Source organism: Pelmatolapia mariae, linkage group LG20 (genome assembly GCF_036321145.2).
Source record: "Pelmatolapia mariae isolate MD_Pm_ZW linkage group LG20, Pm_UMD_F_2, whole genome shotgun sequence".
Lineage (NCBI taxonomy): Eukaryota > Metazoa > Chordata > Actinopteri > Cichliformes > Cichlidae > Pelmatolapia > Pelmatolapia mariae.
In genome coordinates this window covers 32,640,048-32,662,787 of record NC_086244.1, presented here as the reverse complement: position 1 = coordinate 32,662,787, position 22,740 = coordinate 32,640,048, and the positions used below count along the sequence as shown (strand labels likewise).

General features: G+C 39.2%; 2 protein-coding genes across 3 annotated transcripts; both read left to right on the top strand.

The window, feature by feature from the left end:
• The first annotated feature begins 242 nt into the window (after nt 1-242).
• On the top strand, nt 243-9,787 carry tmem115 (transmembrane protein 115). Of its 2 annotated transcripts, none has more exons than XM_063464635.1 (4): nt 243-305; nt 1,057-1,745; nt 3,415-3,779; nt 5,383-9,787. In XM_063464635.1, exons 2-4 carry the CDS (start codon nt 1,254-1,256, stop codon nt 5,684-5,686), a joined length of 1,161 nt encoding a protein of 386 aa, XP_063320705.1. In that variant the 5' UTR covers nt 243-305; nt 1,057-1,253; the 3' UTR covers nt 5,687-9,787. The 2 variants fall into 2 exon arrangements, with proteins under 2 accessions (XP_063320705.1, XP_063320707.1); XM_063464637.1 differs by lacking the exon at nt 243-305 and adding an exon at nt 466-605.
• Nucleotides 9,788-11,017: 1,230 nt separating this feature from the next.
• rhoab (ras homolog gene family, member Ab) lies at nt 11,018-22,740 on the top strand. The gene is made up of 5 exons (XM_063465547.1): nt 11,018-11,139; nt 19,384-19,541; nt 21,104-21,224; nt 22,159-22,289; nt 22,494-22,740. Exons 2-5 carry the CDS (start codon nt 19,386-19,388, stop codon nt 22,665-22,667), a joined length of 582 nt encoding a protein of 193 aa, XP_063321617.1. The 5' UTR covers nt 11,018-11,139; nt 19,384-19,385; the 3' UTR covers nt 22,668-22,740.

Below are 22,740 nucleotides of genomic sequence, written 5' to 3'. Positions count from 1 at the left end.
AAAGTAAAAGTACTATAAAGGCAGGATAAAAAAAGTGAAATATTTAACTTAAAATATAGTGCAAATTAAATAGCGTATATAAGTAAATGTAAACTAAATGAAATAGTTTTCACCGTAGGCAAACGAAAGTCATCATTTACAGACTCGTTTTACGGAAATGATTGTGTAAAAACTCAGTATCCCAGAGTGCTATGCTGTCCGGAAGTTACGCGACGGCGTTTTTTCACCGATTGTTGATGACGGTGGCAGACAGCGCAGGTCAGTTCGCTGTGTGGTGTTTTCTGGGAGGAGAAGTGCCTGGAAAGGTAACATAATTTTGTCTGGCAACCTGCTTTGAAAGGAGAGAAGAACATTAAAATAAACCAATGAAGCTAGGGTCGTATGAGAAAGACTATGAACTATATGAGAGCTGACGCTGGTCCGGGAACGTCTTTAATATTGTTTTGAGGGCCTGTTGCTAGCGACGGGAAACCCTCAGGCTAGCCCGGGCCGAGAGGACTAAGAACTGGGGCTCGGTGGGCTTTTTCATCGACCAGGTTTTACTGGCCCTAGCTGTTCTGTTTTACACTCACACGAAACCTCTTCTGCTCTTCAGTGGACATAAAGTAAAGTACTTGGATACACTCTGTTTGACAGCTAGCTAGCCTTAGCTATCAGTGTTTACAAGCTAGCTCAGCCAGACTGCTCTTAAGAAATTACTACTTGGCTATTTTTGCTTCTCTTATTGATGACATATTTGGCTCCTAGCACCTGTCTGGTAACTGGTGGTAATTTGTAAGCTTGCCCTACTTTTGTCTACACCGACTGAAGGTCGCCAGCTTGATTAAAATGCCCCAGCTAAGGTTATCTACTGAAGCCCAAAGTTTGTTACTTTGTTAAATTGTAAGAATCAGCGTTTTTGCTTGTTTTCCACTGTACTGTTCCTTTTGAAGGGTAGATGAGCTGTAACGCTTCAAACTCCCTTAATGAGTTTTAATACAATTGCTAACAAACGTTTGCAGGAAGAGTAGAAGCTAACTGTATTGATTACTAAAGCTGCCTATGCCCACTTCACAGACATTATCCGGATGAAGGCTCACAGAGAAGTGTGGATTTTGATGCTGTCAGGAACCACGGGTGTCTCCTGTTCTGCTTGGCATCATTGACCTCACTCCGTTATTCAAGAACTGCTACAACAACAGGCAACTAGTTCTGCTTTTTTAACTCTTTTGGGCCGAGTTGCTCAAAGAGGACCTTCTTCATAACTGACCACAATGAATCGTTACCTGCCCGTGGCACGACAGCACTTCCTGGCTGCCCTTGCCAGCACCAGTGTAGTGGTAAAAGCTATAAGTGCTCTAGTAGTACTGCTGTACCTGCTTTCATGGGCTGTCAACACTCCATACGCATTGGGGGTGACCCCGGGCTACCTTTTTCCACCCAACTTTTGGGTGTGGACGCTGGTAACCCATGGAGTGGTGGAGCAGCACGTCTGGGGTGTGGCAGCCAATGTGGGGACAGTAATGGCCTGTGGGCGCCTGCTGGAGCCTTTGTGGGGTGCTCTGGAGCTCCTGATCTTTTTCGCAGTGGTTAACGTGTCTGCAGGCCTGTTAGCAGGCTTCTCCTACCTCCTCACCTATGTGGCTACCTTTGACCTGGACTTCCTGTTTGCTGTGCGTGTCCATGGAGCAGCCGGATTCCTGGGAGGTGTCCTGGTGGCGCTGAAGCAGACCATGGGGGATACTACAGTGCTCAGAGTGCCACAGGTGAGCCTAATTAATAAGAGAGGGTGGGGTAAAAAGGTGTAAAGATGAACTGAGTATGTACCCTAACAAGCGCACAAATAACAATGGAAAGCTAACCACTAGTCTCTAGAATATGTGCATAAACTCTGTTTTTTGGACGTGACAGATCAATATAACGCCAGTCAATGTCGAATTATTATTATTATTATTAATTATTATCTGGATTAATACAAGCTTAGGAGTATTACCTGCAGACTGCTTGCTTTGCCATTAGATGTGCAGCAGTGATTAATTATTGGTAGATATGTAAGATTTAGTGTCTCAAAATCACTTTTTTAGACTGGATGAAAGTTGGAATTTCTGGTTTTGATAGGAGTGCATATATTGAAGAATAAAACCAAATGTATATGGTGGAGTACAGTGTAAAATCACTGGCTTTGTATGATATGTGTTATCATTTGTGGTTTTATAATGCAAAATTCAGGTGTTTCTTTCTCTTACCTTTCACTTTGCCAAAAGACATTTAACAGGATGTACTGTTGGCTAAAAAGTACTCAGCAACTTTTCACAGTCTGAACAAACACAGGATAAGTCTTGATGAGATTGTATCTGTAATTGTGTTTAAAATAAGCGACCCCCCGCCCCAACACACACACAAAACAATTCTTTTTATCTATTGCGTTATTTTTGCATTATATGGGAATTTGGTGTTTTACCTTTTTTCCTGCATAGAGAAGTTTTGGCACCCCCTCCACAGAGGTCTTTTACAGAGGTCTGTTATTTGGACTTTATCCATTCATCCATCCACTTCAACTTTTCAAACTCAGGGGTGTGAGGTGACTGACCTTAACAGGTCACCAGTCTGTCACAGGCCTGGGTTTGTATCAAGTGATAAATAAAAACAAAACAAAACATAGATTTGTCAGCTAGATATCACAGATTTATTGCCTTAACTGTAACACTTGTAAGTCGTCTTCCCAAAGTCTGTAAAAGTGGTCTGTTTGTAGTTTATGCTGGAGGAGGGACATAACTTTTTTTAATTGTCATATTTCTACCATCTGTATATTAATTTAAAAATCATGTTGCAAACGTGAAACGTTGTCATTTTGTCACCAGTTTTTGCTCTTAATGGCATTATATGGTCATAAGTTATCACTGTGTAAGCACATGTAGTTTACAGACTGAGGTGTTGAGCGTTTTCTCCAGTTGGCCTGTGTTCGATTTTCTTCGACATTTGGACTACAGTGCAGTCTTTTAATTTGCATTTTAGGGTTTAGTTTCCTGCTCGTCTGCAGAGCAGCTGTGTCCAGATAAGGTTTTAGTTTTTCTTGCTGAGACACACTTTAGCGGCATGTTCCCAATATGTTTCTGAAACATCTTGGCCATTCTGCCTTAGTTTGCCCTCATTTTTGCTTTTTGTGCTTGTTGCGAGTTTGAGTGAAACTGGGTCACTTCTCAAATCTCTCTTGGTCTCAATTGACCAGGTTAGGAACTTTGTTGAAACATTTGTTGAAACACTTTGACTATGACTTCTGCCTGTTACCCGGCATCTAACCAGTTGGTTTTCCCCATTCCTAAATCTAACTCACTTAAAGAGATTGTGAGAACTGCGAGCCAACAAGTTTTTATAAAATGGTAGCTTCCTCGATGATTTTGGCCACCAGAACTGAAGTCTTTCTGTTCCTTTCAGGTGAGACTCAAAGCAGCACCAGCTTTGGTCCTCCTCTTCCTGGCTTTATTGCGCCTGTCTGGATTGCTTGACAGCTCCGCTCCCCTGGCTTCATACAGTTATGGTGCACTGTCTGGATGGGTCTACCTGCGCTTCTACCAGAGGCACAGCCGGGGCCGCGGCGACATGTCAGACCACTTTGCCTTTGCAAGTTTCTTCCCAGAGGCAGTGCAGCCAGCTGTGGGACTGCTGGCAGGGCTCGTCCACTCTGCCCTGGTGAAGATGAAGGTGTGCAGGAAGATGGTAAAGAGATACGACGTGGGAGCGCCCTCCTCCATCACCATCAGCTTACCAGGGACAGACCCACAGGATGCAGAAAGGAGGAGGTGAGTGAGCGCAAACAAGAAGGAGTTAAATATTTACATCTGTAAACATATGTCCTCATACACTAAACTGAAAGTGAAGCATTGAATACAACCAGCCTCAGTTTGTCTCAGTAAAGTGTTGTATGAAATGTTATTTTTGCCTTCATCTATTTATATTTCAAATTATGGTCTAAAATGCCCATGTTAAGGCCACACTCCACCAGGCCCTGCATCATTAAATAAATGGTGCGAATAGGTTCCTAATGGCATTCTAATGCCGTTCTATTAAAAGAGAACGTTTGAGTTATGGCTCTTAAAATGTCAGACTCTCAATACACATTCATTAATAATACATTGTTAATGGGATAGCTACAAAATATACTTTATTGTGTGTGTTTGGTGTCATGTTTGGCAAATTGACAAAGTAAGGGAAGAGATCATAATCGTAACTGTAGAAAAATGTACAAAATAAGAATTGCATATTAATTTAAACACTCATGTATCATTAACGTGATACAGTTATTTATTTAGTTTTTTACAATATTACAATAGTCGTTAGTAGCCATGTAGTTAACCAAAGAAAAGACTGGGTGTGGCATGTGTGTTTTGTCTAGAATAGCAAAGTCTGCCAGTGTGTTCAGTGACGTCTGTGTGTAAGCACAGATATCTTAAAACAAGTCACTGTTACCACTTTAGATGATATGTTTGTTGATGTGCAACAATTGTGAATTATACATTTACAACTTTTTTGGCTACATGTTTGGAGAGAAATAAATGCCCCCACATAGCAATGACTTCTTTGACATTTTGATAAATTTAGAGTTGACTTTTGAGTAAAAGTTAAGTAAAACATTATTTAGGATTGTTTTTTTTTTTCACTGTTACTTACAAAAGCAATCCTAAAAGGCAACAGAGAATTTGGTGAGGTAGCTCTAGTAAGTACTGATTTGTCATAACTAGGAATGGATGGATTCAGTTTGACATGTCCAATCTTAACTCAAAAAGCTTGATTGGGTGTCACGACAGTGGCCAATCGACTCAATTCAGTGTGACTTTATTCTTTGTTTATTACGTCACACCTCGGCATAACTAGTATAAGAGTTAATGCACCATGATGTGTTTGAGACAATAGTTGTACTTGTTGAGAGCAGGGAAAGGTGAGATTAGTGCAGTATGCAGTAGTCTAATCAGAATTACACCCAGTTAAAATGGGTGTAATTCTGATTAGACTAGTGCAAACATAATGTTTCTTTTCTTTTGGCACCATTCAAATAGTCACATTTTATTTTACTGTTAGAAAAGCAGTGTTTGGGTTGAGTCTGATGTTGCCTGACACAAAAACTGGTGTCGGATACTTGAAGCCAAGTTACTGGAACTCCCTCAGGGGCCCACTTCGTAGATGTTGCTCATTTTTTATATGTATTTTTTATTTTGGTGAATTTAAATATTGTTCAACATTATCAGCTTTTTAGTCTTTACCATTAAAGACTCTCAGTGTGTACGTATAAAATTCCTACAAGAATCCCATAGAGACACATTACTCACTTCAGTTATGTCAGTAGTTTAGTGTTTTGAGCCCTGAAATCATTGAAGCAAAGCATTTCTCTTTGTCTCATCCTTGTAGACAACTGGCCCTGAAAGCTCTGAACGAGCGGCTAAAACGCGTAGAGGACCAGTCTGCTTGGCCCAGCATGGATGACGAGGAAGACGACGATGACGACGAGGTCAGAACCGACACACAGCCGCTCCTACCAGGCGGACGTGAGCCCTCCTCCACACCAAGAACAGCAGGGGGAGCCATCAGTGCCTCCCTCTCCTCCACCTCCTCATCATTGATGTCACAAAGTGGCGGAGCACCTTCCTCGGGTGGAGTGCAGCACCCAGAGTCCAGCATCATCAGCTTTGAGGATGCACCTTCAAGATCATAGCAAACAGAACACAAGTGTACAGATATGCACGCTCTGTTTGAGGTCACTGGCAAGTATACTGGTGTGTTCAGAGTTCCTGACTAGTATACAGGTTTATTCAGTGACAGCTATTAGGCGTATACACACACACACACACACGCGCACACACACACACACACCCCTTTGACCAGTGTATACAAACAGCCGTGCACACTCAAACTCTGTCAGCATCATTGTGAAGCCCAAAAGACTGTACAGTGCTTTCAGTTGAGACACGATGGTTGTAAATGCTCAGTGTAGTTGGGCAGACTGAACACTAAATTCTTGGCTCGCTCCTGCATACAAACGAAAGAAAGTCACAAAAATTCTTTCTTTTCCAGACTTAATCCCAGCTTGCAGAAATCTGTTCACTGCTTCATGTGTCTTTTTCTTTTTTTCTTTTTTTTGCTTTCTAAATAAATAATGAAATGGGTGTATGATATTCTTTTTTTGTAAGTTTTACAGAGCAGCCATATTCATTCTTTTATTTTCCACTGTGGGGAAAGCTGTCTGTGACAGAGGCTGGGTTTGAGTTCCTGATTCTCGATGAAAGACTGTAGCGCGTCAAATTGAGAAGCACTAAGTCAGATTAGCTTTGGGTTCACTGGTTCCAAATATAGAACCAGGTGTGGAACGGAGGAAGCATGAAAAGCATGTTACTCAGCACCAACTGCTGGACCACAGGAAAGAAGCTGCTGCGGGTCTGTCCTGCTGATGAACTATGTTACCAAACATCAAGATTTGAAAAAGTGCCAGGTGAAAGAAAAATTCCAGACCAGGTTAACTTGCCACCTGATACCTCTCTGGAATCACAAGCAGAAGTACAAACCACATTAACCCCACCCCACCCCTTTTTTTTTTTTTTTTTCTTGTCAGTGGACAAAAATGTGGGACACTCCCCTCCCCCCCAATAGTCTATTCATTTATTTAATTCTACAAAAATTTAACTTTTTTGGACTGACAAGACATGTTGGTGGTGTTACACTCACACAGATCTGTGGATGCTTTTCTTGTTTTGCAAGCTGATTTTCTTTCTTTCCTGATCCTAACCTGTTTACACTTCTGCATTCAAGATTCTGAAATTATGCTAGAAATGTGTGAGCAAGTGCTGTTCTGTTATCTGGGTGCCTACAATGAAGGGAAGGTGGTCATTGTCTGTGCTTCTTTTATCCATTTGCACCATTAGAAACGTGGAGAAAGTGAAGGAGAAGATTAGCAAATAGTCTTAGTGGGTATTTAAAGAAAATCACATTGATTTATGAGTTACCGATTTTAAGTTTTATAATTGTTGTAACTCTGGCACTGGCCCATGAGGACAAATGAGTCCACAAACAGAGGACTGCTGTCCTGGTCAGTAGTCAACATGGCACAGGTCTCACAGTCACATCCTTTGGACTTGTAGCATTACCATCTCTAAATTTATACTTCCAGACCTGGCTCGTGGTGAATCGTTTTCTAGGGTTGTTGATAGCAGCTAAATTATTTCATCTAAATAAACATGAACTTCATTTACACCTAAAGGTCATCAGTTCACTGATTGTGCTGCCAGTTATTGCTGTAGCTGTTGCATGCTATTGTGGAAACAATCAAATCATTGAATTTGATTAGAGTCATTTGAAGCAAATGAATTGTTTAGCAATGATGACAAACTGAAACTGTACTTTGGAAAAATACTTTTGCACTCATAATCATAAGCTTGTAATTTCAATGAGAAATTCCAACTAGCTGAGACTGTGAACCATGTTTTTTTTTTTTTAATCACTTTAGATTAGAAGTGCAAAAGTCCATGAGGTTATATTCACACCCTCCTTCAGTCTCTGATTCTTCCTGTGAAAACAGGCCAAACATTAAGACTAAACGCTGATTAGGGTGAACTGCTAAGAATTAAGAGTTACCTCTACTTTCCTAAAGATATTTAAGAAAATTACAGATGATTATTATTATATTATTTGGGAAACTAGGGAGCTACAAAAATGAGTATGATGTTACATGTGTAATTCCATTTAATAGTTTTCTTTTTGTATTCAAAATAAATATTAAAATAGGTTGTTTTTAATGTTGTTTTATCAACATAATGAGACTTCCTGTGTCCCCACACCTTGAAAATAAAAAAACAAAAACAAAACACATAAATGTAGCCAACCAAATTGAATTCCTCCTAAATGAAAATGTTTACCTGTGGCTCAGAAGGAGTGATTCTGAGCACGCCTTTGAAGCTACGAGAAAACGGTCAGCCTTGTGTCTGGACTCAAATTTTCACTTTTTTTTTTTTTTTTAACACTGAAATATAAAATTGGGTTCTTTGCTTTTTAATAAATGGCAAAAATAGCCTGTAGTCTGCAGACCTTCGCCCCATGTGATAAATTGAAACGGTTGATGGAATGAGATGTGATGTTGAAAGGGAAGTGATAAGCCATATTAGAGGGATGGAATTCTGTGTGCTGTCCTGTTTATTCTTGTTTTATCTCACTGTGCTCATATTTTGGCAAGCCTGTGTATACATGAGATGATTTGGGCCTCTACATTAATTTGAATGTTACTGTTTCTGTAAATGAACGGACACAGGAACTGATCTTCAGAGTGGAGCAGGTGAAGCTGCAGTCAGACGTCTGATACCTCACACTGCACCCTACCATCAAACACAGTAGCAACGGATAAAAACAGTCAAGGCAACTTTGTACATAATTGCATAGAATTACAGTGCAATTTACAGCTTTATGGTGTCATTTTCTTACCCTTTACATGCAAGATAATCTGCAAATAGTCAAATAGCAGTTAAAAAGTATGTGTTAAGCTTGACTGGCTGCCCCATTCAGCTTGCATCACAAAATCAGCATTGCAGCAAAACATGCTAATGCGGTTGCCTGCAGATAACTGTGAAGTTCAGTGATTTGGTGAAGTTGTACCATTTTATTTTATTTTTTTTTTTTTTAGTGGTTTGAAGGCCGTGGAGCATTGTAGCTGGCAGTCTGAGGTTTCAGACTGAGTCTCGTCAGTCTGACATTCAGCCAAACCTCACCTCCAGTCCTGTTTCCAATGTTTTGTTTTTTATTTATTTCCTTTTTTTCCCCCTTGAATTAAAATGTCATTAAAGCGAAGAAGGCAGATCCTGTCTGTGTGTCTAATCCCTTTGTACAGTTGGGTTAAACTATAAAAACTGCAGACGAGCATAATGAATGATGTCAGTGCTGTTCACTGTTAAATTACAGTGGCCTCTCTTTTAGGCTCTGCAGAAATGCTAGCATTGCAACTTGGCCAACATAAATTTGGTTCAAGTCTTTTTTTTTTTTTTCCCCTTCCCCCGTTCACATGTATCATGTCTTCAGCCGGGCATGGTGACTTTTTTAAAGCTTGTTTCACTCCACCCTTACATTCATCCTTAAATGTATTCTCACAAATCATTTCCCAAGTGGATGTCCAGTTACATAATTTTATGTTAGATTTTTTCAGGTCTTAAACAAGCTCCTTGACTTGAGACACATGAAAGATGGATGAAAATTGTATGCCCAAGGTATAAAATTGGAAGACGAGTAACTGAAGGGCTTCATGTGTTGTTACATCAGAATTTAAGACTTCTTTTAGAACTATTGCCTCTATTAATCTGATTGTTTTTCTTCTCTTAATTGTCCAGTATGAGTGTTTTTACAAATGTGGAGCTGAGAAAAGAGAGTTGTAACAACGACATTAAATATAATCACTGCTTGATATGGCTGGGTTATCACTTGTAAGGTACATTTGGGTGTTTGGGGGATGCTGTACATGTAAGGTTGTCAAGTCTTTAAGACACTTTGTGAGACAACATATTCCTAGGAAAAATGTCATTGTTTTGGGAAACACTAAACTTCATGAGCTTTGGATAAAAATGGTTAAGAAAGATGAGACTGTTGTGTTTTGGCAGAGTTGATCACCCACAAGGTTTATTTTTCTTGCTTTTCATTACTTCCATTTTCCTTCTCTGTCTCTACTTTTGCTCCAGCAGATCTCGTTCACACTAAGGACATCTTTCTTTCTCTGTACTGTGGCAGTTGCACAGACTTCTGTTGATTTTCAAATATATTTCTTCATCTCAATATGAAATAAAAGGCGATTGTATGAAATGTTAGTGAATGGTGTATTACTCTTGTGGTAATTGGTACCCTGCTGTGGACCTACTATTGAATTTGTGGGCTCAGTAGTCATGTGAAAAAGCTACTGTTTTTACATGTCACTATAAGTCACACATCAGACCTTTAGAATCCTAAATTTAGCTTTTTGTTTTTTTGCAGCTTTCCTGAGCATTGCACAGTCCAACCTTGACGGGTGAATTTGCTGTGGCGTCCACTCCTGGGAAGACTGTCAGTTGTTTTGAATGTTTTCCACTAGTGACTAATCCTTGTCATGTATAATGATGAATTTATAACCCTTACCAGAATGAAGGGGAGAAACAGTTGCTTCTTTAAGGTCATTGTTAATGCACTTCCTCCTTGGCATTGCATTAACACAAATACTACCAAAGCCTTTGCTTTTATTGAGGTGATCACACAGTAGTATTTATTAGCAGGACTTGGCTAATACTTAACCTCTTAATTCCTAGTAAAGTAAAAAGTGTGATTAATTTGGCAGATATTATATATTGCCAGAGGTGAGGAAAACCTGTAGTGTAACATATTTATTTTGTTTCTCATATTTACAGGAACATTTTTACACAATTTCGTCTCCCTGCCTCTGAATTGGCTTGTTTTTTCTTAAATTGACCGCCAGGTGGGGCAGTAAGCACATAGTTTCTCCAGTTAGGCTCTGGCTCTGGCACTGTTTAGAATTGGACCTTAAAGCTATAACTTGGGTTCAATTAACTCCATTCTTAAAATATTTTCGCCCGTAGGGGCATAACCCCATCATTTATTTTATACTGGACCAGTACAGTAATGGCCACTGTCACTTGTTTAGCCCAAAGCTACAATTAGCTGGAACCTAAGGAAAACGAGTTACTGTTAAGGTGTAAGGAAATGTTGGAGTCAGTCGTTTGGACACCGCGTAGTGGTTTAAGTAAGATTATTTTAGATTACCTGTAATTGGAAACCCTTGTAAAAGTCTTTTGGTGGGATAGAAACACTTACGCTGTTTTAAAACACATGTTAACCTGAGTGAAAGTCTCTTTTTTTTTTAAATTCCACCTGTGAAATAGACTATGTTTATGGCTCACATAGTACACTGAAATTACACATTTCCACAAGTGTTCATACCAAGTCGTGCCCGCGCAGGTGTGGCTCTCAGGCTCGTGCCCGCCACCCCTCCCCCTCTGCTAGAAACTACAAACCTTAGCGGCTCGCTCCCGTCAAGTAATTCATTGTATCAGATTTAGACGGGAGGAAGCAGCGAGCCAGTCTGCTGGTCGGAAAAACAACTTTGGTCCGAGAAACACTGAAAAACCTAACTGCTAGGCACATAAACTGAAGGTAAACAACTTTCTGCGATATTCGACTATGATGAAATGTTGTTTCTTTCGCACTGTTATTTTTAAAAGTGATGAAAAATTTTTTTTAAAGTTGCCCGGAGCTGAGCGAGGCCGTGCTAGCGAAGCTAAAAGCTAGCGATGTTAGCTTACGGTAGCTAAGTTAGCCTTTCCCCGAGCCGACCTCTATTTTAGTGCCGCTTCCGCAGTTGATGTTCAGTTGTGCTGAAGAAAAAACTAGTGTGTGCTTATCGTAGAAAGTCTTTCGACCCCCGCCTCCCCTAAAGAAAATTATCAGGCTCTACCGGGCACTGTTTACAAACTGTGCAAACTTAGCAAGGCTTATAAATGGAACCGCAAAGATTGGCCTAGATTGTCGAGTCTTAACCAAACAATGAGGCGATTTTCCTGACTTGCCTCGGCTGATCAGGCGGTTCTCCGGCGTCTCTTTTTTGACTGTCTGTTAGTATGGCTGTTAGGCGGGTTATAATTTTCCCGTGACGAGTTAAAGATAAGAAGGGCGGTGTGAACGAGCGATGCAGTTTCTTTAAAACCTAAAATTCATATTTCTCGTCATTTTGTACGCTTTAGAAGGCGTCAGTTGTACTTGGGCGCACCATTTCTACTTATTAGGGCATTTTAAGAGTTGTGTATTCTTTGAGACGTTTTGTGGCGAGAAGGTTTTACCTCTGGTAAATCGTACGTGTGTTATGTGTGGATCTCGCTTGGTGTGTAGTTTGGATGTTGGCCACCCACCCATTCTTCCACTGCGGACACACTAGCCATCTGTTGCCTCTGTGATGACGCCATCTTTCTGGTGACCCACCCAGTGGCTAGCTGGTTAAAAAAATGTTTGGTTTAACACTCCGAGCTCTCACAGGCGACACAACTTTTTCTGTACCTTGGCTATAGTGGACGACCATATATAGCAGAAGTCAGCTTTCTAACACAGCACATGGGTGTTGCTTGGTGATACCAAAGTGACCCATCATCATATTTATGCGTTATGGTTATTGTTGATGTGACAGTATCATGGGTGTGACTTTGTGTTCTCTCACAGTTAAAATCAAAACTAAAGATCTAATGCAGTCTTGGGGAAATGGTAGCAGTGTATGTAATTGTCAAGTTGACAGAAGTATTTCCTGTTCTTTTTTCTTTTCTTTGACTAATAATGAGAAACTGTTACATGTAATCTAGTGCCGGAGCCAGTGACCATAATCTCAAAGCATAGCTTGTTGTATAGCATATAAATTGTTGACACCCAGACTTAGGTTTTAAAGTACTGTATGTTAATAATCAAAGTAAATATTTCTTGACATTATTCTTTTCAATGTAGAATAGCCTCCACGGTAACTCCTTCATAAGGTTCTATCACTCTGAATCTGCCTCCTAATACACGAGCAAGGTTTTACTGCAGGACTTGCGCGTTGTTGCCCTTGAAGCTGTTAACTAAATTCATATCCTCTCCACTGTAATAGAGGAAGATGATGGCTTTTGAACAGTATCCAATTTAGATAAATGGTCAGCTTTGTCAAAATAATTTCATACCGATTAAGACTTCTTACCCATACCACATATATATCAGTACATGCGTGATGACAAAGACAAGCCCAAAGTGTAGGATGGTGATGAATGGGTGGCTGGAATTTGTGTGCTGGTTATTGGTAATTGTTCTGCAGCCTTATTATCCACAATAGTGTCTCCAGAGGTTTGTACCAAAGAGACTGTAATTTTTTTTATTTTATTTTTTAAATTGCAGTTGGTACCATAATCAGTTTTAAAATGGTGTATATTAGATGTTTAACAGTAATTTTATTGGCTGTGCTTATCTGTAGATCAACTGGTCTCATACACTTGATGGTATGCTTAACCGAAGCTAATAAAAGCTTCTGGTATTGATTATGGTAACTGGAGTCTCAGAACTGAAATGCATTTTGAAATTGTTGTTAACAAGAATTGATTGAGCCTTTGAAATTTGACAGGAGTGCTTTTACTTGTGGTTTTCTTTTTAATTTTAATTGATGATTGATGACTGTGCCTCCGGTTTGCAGAGTAATTCAGTAAGATGTTGTTATCATTGAACAGTTATCACAATGTAGTATGTAATAGGAACCTACATTTCTACTACATGTATTGTATTAATAAGGCCCACAATGTTGTTCCCTTTAATTTAATGTTGTGTAAAGTACACATTGTAGTATGTGTGTTTCATTGTATGTTTATAACACTACAGGGCTAAACTGTTCAGTGCTGTAAAAAAACATTTCCTGTTTATAAAACTGGACTTGAAAGGGCATCACATATGTGCATACTTTAAAAGTAAATTTGAAAACTGAGACCAAAATTGCTCCCACAGTAACTTACAGTGGTTTTATCTTCGTGTATTGTGATACCCATCTGGAGCTGCTAGTGCTGTTAGCTAAAACATTGAGTGTGGTAAAGTTCATTCAAGTATGAAATGCACTGAAAATTCAAAAGAAAAATTGGATTTATTTTATTTTGTTTATGATCAAATGATCACAAACTGTGGCATAAATAGTTATTTCCTCTAGATTTGTACCTGCCTGAAAAATGAGAGATGAACTGAACCGTGGGTTTAAAGAAATGCTACACCCTTAAAATAAATGAATTATCATCTGATTGCATACAGGGCAAAACTGAAACCGTGACATACAGATTCATCTGCACTGTTTACACTGACAACGGTCTGATATTTACAGATGGCTGTCTAGCCACGTTTAGCAAACCAGCAGGGACAAACTGGAGTACACACAATGTTGAATCAAGTTCAGCAACATTGTACTTGGTAGTAGAGCAGGGCGATAAGACCAAAAATATTTATCACGATATACATTTGAAAATTTGCGATAACGATATAACTGACGATATAATTGACACTAGACAAAATACTTTACAACTCCACAACTTTATTAGTGCAAAAAACCCCATCAATGTATTTTCACTTAAACAAGCAGCTGTTTTTATGTGCATTAAAGTTATATAAAAATGTAACAGTGCAAATTCAACTTCCTTGCTGACAGTTTAACCAAAAGGCATTTCCAGTGGAAATTGGCCGACATATCCTCAGAATAACCATGCAGAATATCCACAAAACTTAAAAAGAGGTTATACACACAAAACACGGTAAGATTATGTTGAAGCACAGTACGTATCACTCCGCGAGGCGCCTGCCTACGACAGCCGTAATGCTCTGACAATCCATCAAGCGGTGCGGCTTTATAGCTTAGCAAAGTTGTACTAAAACATTTGACAGATATTCGAGCGCCGTGTAGCACATAAAATCGTTTCGAGGTCAGTAAACACAACCAGAGTTCATACATAAGGCACACGGGATTATAAGGGGCACTGTCGACTTTCAGAAAAATCAAAGGATTGATTTTAAGTGTGCCGTATTTTCCAAACAACACGGTAATAACGACGGCCCGCTAGCATGCTCTACCAAAAATAGTGCTTTGTTGTGTATCTGACGGACGAAAGCTAAACCAGTCCCACACCACTGAAGTTGCAGCACTTTTACAAACCAATTCTGGTTCATCCATTTCATTTAACGATCCACTTTCGCTCTTCTCATTCTGCGTCGCCGCCATGTGCGTATGTAAACATAGGCACTGCGCATGCGCGTTTTACCCATATTCTATCGCGATATTTCATTTTCCTATCGTTGCCTTAAATTACACCGGTATTACCGTGAACGGTATGATATAGCCCAGCCCTACTTGGTAGGCTGAGATGGCATCCAGTCAAAAAAACCATGGGTTTGACCAGTGTGAAGAAGCTCTTTTCAGTTCAATCTTTCACACAGACAGAATCCTTAGATCACAGGGGACATGGCCAGACAGCTAACTCGATGAGCAAATACTGTAAGGTCATAATTTAAAGGGCTGTCTTGACCAAAGGTAGCTAGTATAACAAGCTCTTCTTTGTTACTTTGACATGTAATGACATGAGTTCCAAAGTAAATTCATACACCGTGTATCTCTAGCCAAACTGCTTACAACAGGTGACTACTGCCTACATTAAGTACAGGTTATGTTAGGGGAAAAATCGCTGAAATGCAAATATTTCTCTTCTTGAATACAGCCCTTGTGAGCAGCCTAATCATTTCATTAGCTGAAGATCTATGACATGTTTTCAAGTCTGTAGTGCTTTAGCAAACTAATAGCACATACATTACCAAGCAGTTTTAAAGGGGATATTTTTATACTGCATTTTTCCGTTATGTATGTGCTGTACATATTGATAATAAATTGCAGCCCAAAGAAATGCATGTTAGGTCACAGAAGAAGCTTGTGCCAAGTATCTGTCAGAAACTGAAATATTTATCAGCCAGCAGTCAGTTAACCAGCCTTAAGTGGGGGTAATTTTCCACCCTGGAGAATGTATGTGTGGGGTTTTTCCTTGCCAAGCATACACACCTTATCGATGCCACCGTGGCATTTTCTAAAGGTTTCTTGTCTTTTGTTTTGTTTTTGTTGTTGTTGTTTTTTTCTTTCTAGCAGACAAGATAATGAATCATCAGGTGCACAGTAATGTTTAAGGCTGTGTCATACAAAGTGAAAATGCTGACAGAATAGCATTTCACTTCACACTTGAATGACGTGTGAAAGCATTATGGAAGTGTTTTGTGTTTGAAAGTGGTTGTGTATCTAAACAGGACTGCTTTTCATAAGTAACCAGAAATGCCTACTTGATTTTTTTTTTTAATATAATATTTTAACAAACTAACAAAAAACTGCTTGCTAAGTGTATATTAACCAGTTGTCATTTGTTGCTCTCTGCTTCTCTGTGTACTCTTCACTGTAATTTGATCCTGTTGGTTGTCAACGTCTCTCTCATTTGAGTTAATCTAATAGACTCTTGCTGACTACTATGCTAATGGGGTGGGGATTTGCACGTGTAGCCTAGTCCTTACTATCTACAAGATTATGAATGACAAGTGAAGTAACATGTTACCTTGGTTTGCTGCTCATCCAGCATACAACACAGCTTGTATAACCAGCCGTGTTTTGCTAAACTCGAACAATATACTATCTTTAGTGACTGTCAGCTCGCCCACTATCTGCGTTATCACCATGATGTTGATGTCCGAGAATGTGGTGTTTTTGAAAAGGACTTGTTATGTCACTCCTGTTAATTGACAAACATGTTTAAATTTAGCGTGGCTATGAAATCTGGGCTGCCTAAATTTTAACAGCCGATGATGATGTGTGGAAATCTTCATTTCACATTCTGTTTGTTGCAAACAGGTAGACAATGCTCAAGTTTTATTTTTTCATTGAGTACATCTGGATTTTAGAAAAGGAATGATTAACTAGCAATTATCCTGTCGTTTAAATGTACATCTAGAGACACTAAGGGCACTTAGTCATTATTCAATCATGCCCTTTTGAAAGGTGCACGTTTACTTGATGTATTGGTCCGGAGATTTTACATTACAATCTACACATCCTAAAAAAAATTGGCAGGTATGTGGAAACTTGCACAGAGCGTCACAGTCATTGTCTGATGACAACATTACGTCATAGATCCTAGCGTGCTCACAGCTCCAGAATCTGTAAACACGCTTTGTAGCTTTCAATCATGTGTGGGATGGGCAACATTGTTATGTAGTTTTTGTACTTTGGCCATCATTATTGCCATACTCTCACCCTAAGAACTAATAATCAACCTATATTAATCTTCTGACAGCACTTCTGTACTAGGTCATACTTACATTGTGATAATTGTATTTACTGAAATTAATGCCTAAAACCAGCTTTATATCATTTCCACTGCGGAGACCCCTGCTAGCTATTAAGCATGGTTGGTACGTTTAATGACTTGGTCATAGACGCATAACCAACATTCATCAAAAGGAGGTCACAGATACTCATTTTTACCTAGTGGGCAAATTGACTGTATACCCACCTCTAGGCTACAGCTGCCCCAATTCTTGTCTTTTCCTTTTATCCTCAAGTCATGGTGGGGGTGGTCTGATTTTTTTTTTTTTTTTAATTAATTTATTTTTTTGATGCCGATGTCCTACTTAGACAATTCATCTACCGTTTATAAGATGCTTTCCATGCTTTTTAGAGTTGATAACTAGTGGGACTGACATTGAAAAGAAAAGAAAAATATGTAACATAATTATTAACTAATTTATGTTCACTTGCTTCATCCTCTGTTTCTTCATTTCTATGGGAAGGGGCTAACTGAGCAGAGCAGCGGGCATAAGATGAAGACACCGCAATTTGTTCCTGAGCGCAATACAATCCAGTCCTGGCCAGAGCATTAACAGCTCTGTTACAGTTACTCTGCTCGGCAAGCAAATTTTAAAAAATGTGAGAGAGTGAAACCCACAGGGAAGAGCAGCATAGCCAGCGAGTGACAGGAAGTCTAGCATGTGTGAATTTAACTGGTGGTTGATGAATGTGTTCTGTGGAAAAAATCTTAGTGGTGGAAGTAAGCCCTTTGTCCAGATGTGCTGTGCTTTAGGAAAACGCTGCCTTTTCATCAGAAATTTACTGATTTTGTTGCCAGAAACTAAAGACTGTAGGCACATGTATTTGAGAATTTCAGTTGCATGCAAATTACTATATGGACACACACACAAACGTAATGGTATGTTAACTAATTTTTATTTTCATGCAGCTGGGGTTTTATTAAACTATGGTACATCAATAAAACTCTGGTACCCTAGCAGATTAAAGGGGCCAGTTAAACAAAGATACATCTCCAGAACTGCAGCAGATTAACACCACATCTTAGCTGACGGATTGAAAGACAACAGGAGAGGTGTCAAGCAGTTTGCTCTCTACCACGCCTCCACCTGACTCACTATGATGGAGATAGCAGGGTAGAGAATGATGATTGGCACTCCACACTGCTATACCTTCTCAAACCAAGGAGGAAATATCCATTCAGGGATGTGATTTATTAGCCCTGCTATGTGAGGTCCTGTTGTCCTTGTGCTGTTAGCAAGTACACAGTATATGTACTGTGTTGGTGTGAAAGTCTAAGCAGCAGGGCCACCATGACAAATGAGCTATGTTTGATGTGTGCTCAATGAATAAAGAGAGCGTTTCAGTGTGTCCAGCTGAACAACCCTAGCATTTAAAACACATTTCCTATTCAAATGAAGACAAGTCACCTTCTCTTGTCCTGTTTAGTGTCTCCGATATTTTTTTCTTCTTTTAAAATGTGGCCGAGATTATAGTTATTTTCCATAGTTTAAACAGCAGTGCATATTAAATAATTGTAAAATATCTGTGGCCAGTTCAGCAGAAAATCCAAAACACTGGCACTCATTTCGTGTCTTTAACATTCAGCTGAATGCAATTTCCCAACATGGACTGATCCTAGCTGCTGCAAACCAGTGACACAAGACTGCATGTCGCTTATTTGCACTAACTTCCTTTAACTCTGTTGGGCAAGTTCATCTCACACCCACACTGGTGCGCTTGTTGGGTCATTTACAATAATGAATTACTGGAACCTTGACTCAGTACTTCCTAGTAGCTCACATCTTTGTGCACCACGCAACGCCTTTGTGATGTTGTGTATAGGTAGTGCAGAAAACGTGCAGTGCAGTTAGAAGAACAGGGGACAGTGTAAACACTACACTTATTCTTATGTTACAAGACATTGGATTATTAATGAAAGTGGGTTACAGTTATTTACTCAATTTTACATTGAGAATGTGAACAACGTAATTAACCTTTTAGTTTTTAACAAACTATATGTAGTAGCCTGCAGGAAGTTTAACTTTACCCCAATACAAAATGATTCCTGCTCTTTTCTTTGCCATTTTTATCAAGTATACCCTGTTTTCAAATCAGTTTGAATAGTGATACCAATATATTTCTGCCTTTTTAATTTTTTTTTTCTGATTTCATTAATCATTTCACAACTCTGGGGGGCTTCTGAGACAGAGTTGCTTTTCAGCTATGTGGTTTAAAGGTGTTAAGTGTAGTGTTGCATAGTTCAGGTGCACCTTGCAACACTACCCTTCTATGTGGCACAAATGTGACTCAACTTTCACATTTTCCTCTGTTTTCATGCTCGAAATGGGCAGTCAAACAAGACCTGAGTAGCACAAATTTTATTTGTGAACAGGAGAGTAATTCTCCCAGTGGTTACAGTCAGTGCCTTTTTGATGCTCTGCTGTAATGCCATGCTATACATATACTTCATGCAACGCTTTTCCTGTGGTTCCCTGATTAAAATGTTCCTTTTTGTATTCCACCAGGGATGGCAGCCATCCGTAAGAAGCTGGTAATAGTGGGGGATGGAGCATGCGGGAAGACTTGCCTTCTAATTGTCTTCAGCAAAGATCAGTTCCCTGAAGTCTATGTCCCCACTGTGTTTGAGAACTACGTTGCTGACATAGAGGTGGACAGCAAACAGGTGAGACAACTGCAGGGATTCGAACTACTACACTGCCTACTGATACTTAATGTCATGTAAGGGTGGTGCTTTGGGGTAGATGCTTTAGACCTGTTGACCCATCTGCATAAGTGACTGTTTTACTCTGTGAACAAATGCCATTTAAAGATTCTTACCTGAATTTAAAAAAAAAAAAAAATATATATATATATATATATATATATATATATATATATATATATATATATATATATATATATATATATATATATATATATATATATATATATATATATATATATATATATATATATATATATATACACACACACACATATTAGTTGAATATTTTACTAAAGTATAGGTGACTCAGTCTTGGGTCTTCTAAATGTCACAGCACATCTTTCCCTTCCTTACTATCTGCACTGGTTTTTGTGCTGGGACTCATTTCCTGGGTGCTTAATCATGCTCAGTGCTTTAATTCTACCTTCAGGGCCAAGTGAGCAAGTGTTGAAAAAATGTACTGTTCCATTTTCACATCTTCCTTCACACAACAGCAGTCATCTGCTAAGTCTGGTTTCTTTTTGAGCTTGGTTATCATGTTTTACAAAGTGTTTGTAGCTTGTGTGTTTGCACTAAGTGAGGATTATATAAAATATAGTAGGACACTCTGCTCTGGAGTTCAGTGGATTTGATTATGTAGCACTCCACACATATCCTGTGTGGGTGGAGTTAGTTCTTCCCAGATAACTGCGGCAGCCAGCCTCATCAGTCACAAACTCATGAGTCCTGACCTCTTTGTGGGTTAATAGGATTCTGGGACGGGAAGTCTTTATTGGCTGTCTGATTCCTAACCTCCTGTGCTGCTGCAAAGGATTCATGTTTCTTGAAGTGTGACACTTTTCCAAATGCCTTCTTTTACCATTTAGATTTGCATTCTGTATAGAGAAGATGTTATGTCACTGTCATGTTTTGTATTGTCTCTGAAATTAAATGGCACGTGCAGAATGAACAAGAGCACAATTTCTGTGAGCACTTTGTTGGGATTTTTTCCCCTACTTCTTACAAATTTGGCATGTGTATTACATGTATCAAGGCTTTGCAGAAATATTAATTTAAACTAAAATTGCTCTTTGAATGTGATTGATTTTAGGGAGCTTGTGGATGTTCTCTTATGTCTGGCTAATAATGTAATGCTTTATATGGCTTTCAAACTGGGTATTCAAGAGGTTGTGGAGAGAATATTTGAACTATCTAATGGCAACAGCTGTAAAAAAATTTATTTATCATTTCCATATCATAGATCATCACTCTTTCAGGTCTTTTTCAAATTATAATTAGTGATTATGTTATTAATCCTTGCCAGTTTAAGGTTGCAAAAAAGCCTTTGTTGTCAGGACTGTCTGCTGCAGGTATTGCTCACCTTCTTTGCTGGCTTCAGTGTAAAAGTTATGCTGATCAAGATGAAAATTAAACATTTTTCCATCCCCTTTTGATCCTTTTTAAAAAAATTTCCTTGTTCTCCTTTCATCAAATCTCATCTTTTGTCCTTCTTTGCCTTCTCTTTTCTCAATGTTGGTCAGGTGGAGTTGGCTCTTTGGGACACAGCAGGTCAGGAGGACTATGACAGACTGAGACCTCTCTCCTATCCAGACACTGACGTCATCCTCATGTGTTTCTCCATAGACAGCCCTGACAGCTTGGGTGTGTACAAAGCAAACACATTCTCGCAGTTACATACATTCATGATATAAATAAAACCAATTGTCTCTTTTGTGTTTGCCACATTTCTGATTTCATTAGAAGATATTTCTGGACTGTTTTGATTGTGCACTTTGCAGAGGAACTACTTACATTTGTGTGCACGCAGAGTAACAAGTCGTTTGTTATGTAGTGTCATCCACTCCTGCTGTTAAACATAAAGTCGTATCTTTTTTCCTCATGATGATTATTAACAGCACTTCCATGATCACATGGAAATGGCTGTACATAAAAGTGATAAAAGCAGCAGAAAATTAAACTGCCAGAGATTAATTAAATAAGATTCAATGAAAGGACATTATAGTTGTAATAAAACAAAGTCTTATTGCACCAAAGATTGTCATATATCTTCAAAGCAACATTTTTTGCTGACCAAGTAAGATAACATTTGATACTCAGTGGAGATAAAAGCAGAGCTCTTTCTTCTTTTCAGAAACATAATTTAATTATGTCTGCATAAGCTTAAATTTTAAAGACTAATCAGAACGCTGACATCCTCCAATTTTACTCTGCTAACACATTTTAAATGTAAATGCAGCTGCTGTGACATCAAACTGCTTTGTTTTTGCAAAGAATGCAATGATGGTTCGTGGTGCCCACTTTTCCTATGAAAAAATGGGATTAAATGGTAAATAGTACTTTGTTTCTCCTTTAATTGAGACACAGAGGGCTACAAAAAGATAAACAAGTCCACTGGAACAGGGCAGGGATGGACACATCATCACTGGAGAATGTCTTAAAGCAAAAAAAAAAAAGGGGGGGGGTCACCTCAGGCATAAGGGCTCTCAATTAAATTTTAGTCTGACAGTTATAACACTTAAACAATTGAATTATTTGTTTGTTTATGCCTCCCGTCTCTGGTCTTTGTCCATTACAGAAAACATTCCAGAGAAGTGGACCCCGGAGGTCAAACACTTCTGTCCAAACGTTCCCATCATTCTGGTCGGAAACAAGAAAGATCTGCGTAATGACGAGCACACACGCAGAGAGCTGGCCAAGATGAAACAGGTGCCTGACTTTTTACTTAGTTTGAATTAACATGTTTGTTCTGAACTAAATGAGAGTGAATCTTAAGTGTTCTTCTGATTTTTAGATCTTGAATTAGTGGTGCCGTGTTTCTGCCAGTCGTTATAGCAAAAGCTGTTCGAGATTAAACACTTATCTAGAATATGTGTGTTCCTAAACTACCACTTTGTTTTTCTCGGCTAATAGGAGCCAGTGAAGTCAGAAGAGGGCCGAGACATGGCCGGGCGGATTGCAGCATTTGGCTACATGGAGTGCTCTGCTAAGACCAAGGACGGCGTGCGGGAGGTGTTTGAGATGGCCACTAGGGCAGCACTGCAGGCCCGTCGTGGAAAAAAGAGCAATAAATGTGTGCTACTGTAAATTGGCCGTCATATTTGGACTGTTTTCACCCTGGGTTACTATACCTGGGGATAGGGCTTGGGAGGGACAGAGG

Bases quoted from the DNA above. Each gene is read 5' to 3' on its own strand.
- tmem115 (XM_063464635.1), top strand. From the start codon at position 1,254: ATGAATCGTTACCTGCCCGTGGCACGACAGCACTTCCTGGCTGCCCTT. The intron at 1,746-3,414 runs GTGAGCCTAATT...TGTTCCTTTCAG, and splicing joins CAGTGCTCAGAGTGCCACAG to GTGAGACTCAAAGCAGCACC. The intron at 3,780-5,382 runs GTGAGTGAGCGC...TCATCCTTGTAG, and splicing joins CAGGATGCAGAAAGGAGGAG to ACAACTGGCCCTGAAAGCTC.
- rhoab (XM_063465547.1), top strand. From the start codon at position 19,386: ATGGCAGCCATCCGTAAGAAGCTGGTAATAGTGGGGGATGGAGCATGC. The intron at 19,542-21,103 runs GTGAGACAACTG...AATGTTGGTCAG, and splicing joins TAGAGGTGGACAGCAAACAG to GTGGAGTTGGCTCTTTGGGA. The intron at 22,290-22,493 runs GTGCCTGACTTT...CTCGGCTAATAG, and splicing joins AGCTGGCCAAGATGAAACAG to GAGCCAGTGAAGTCAGAAGA.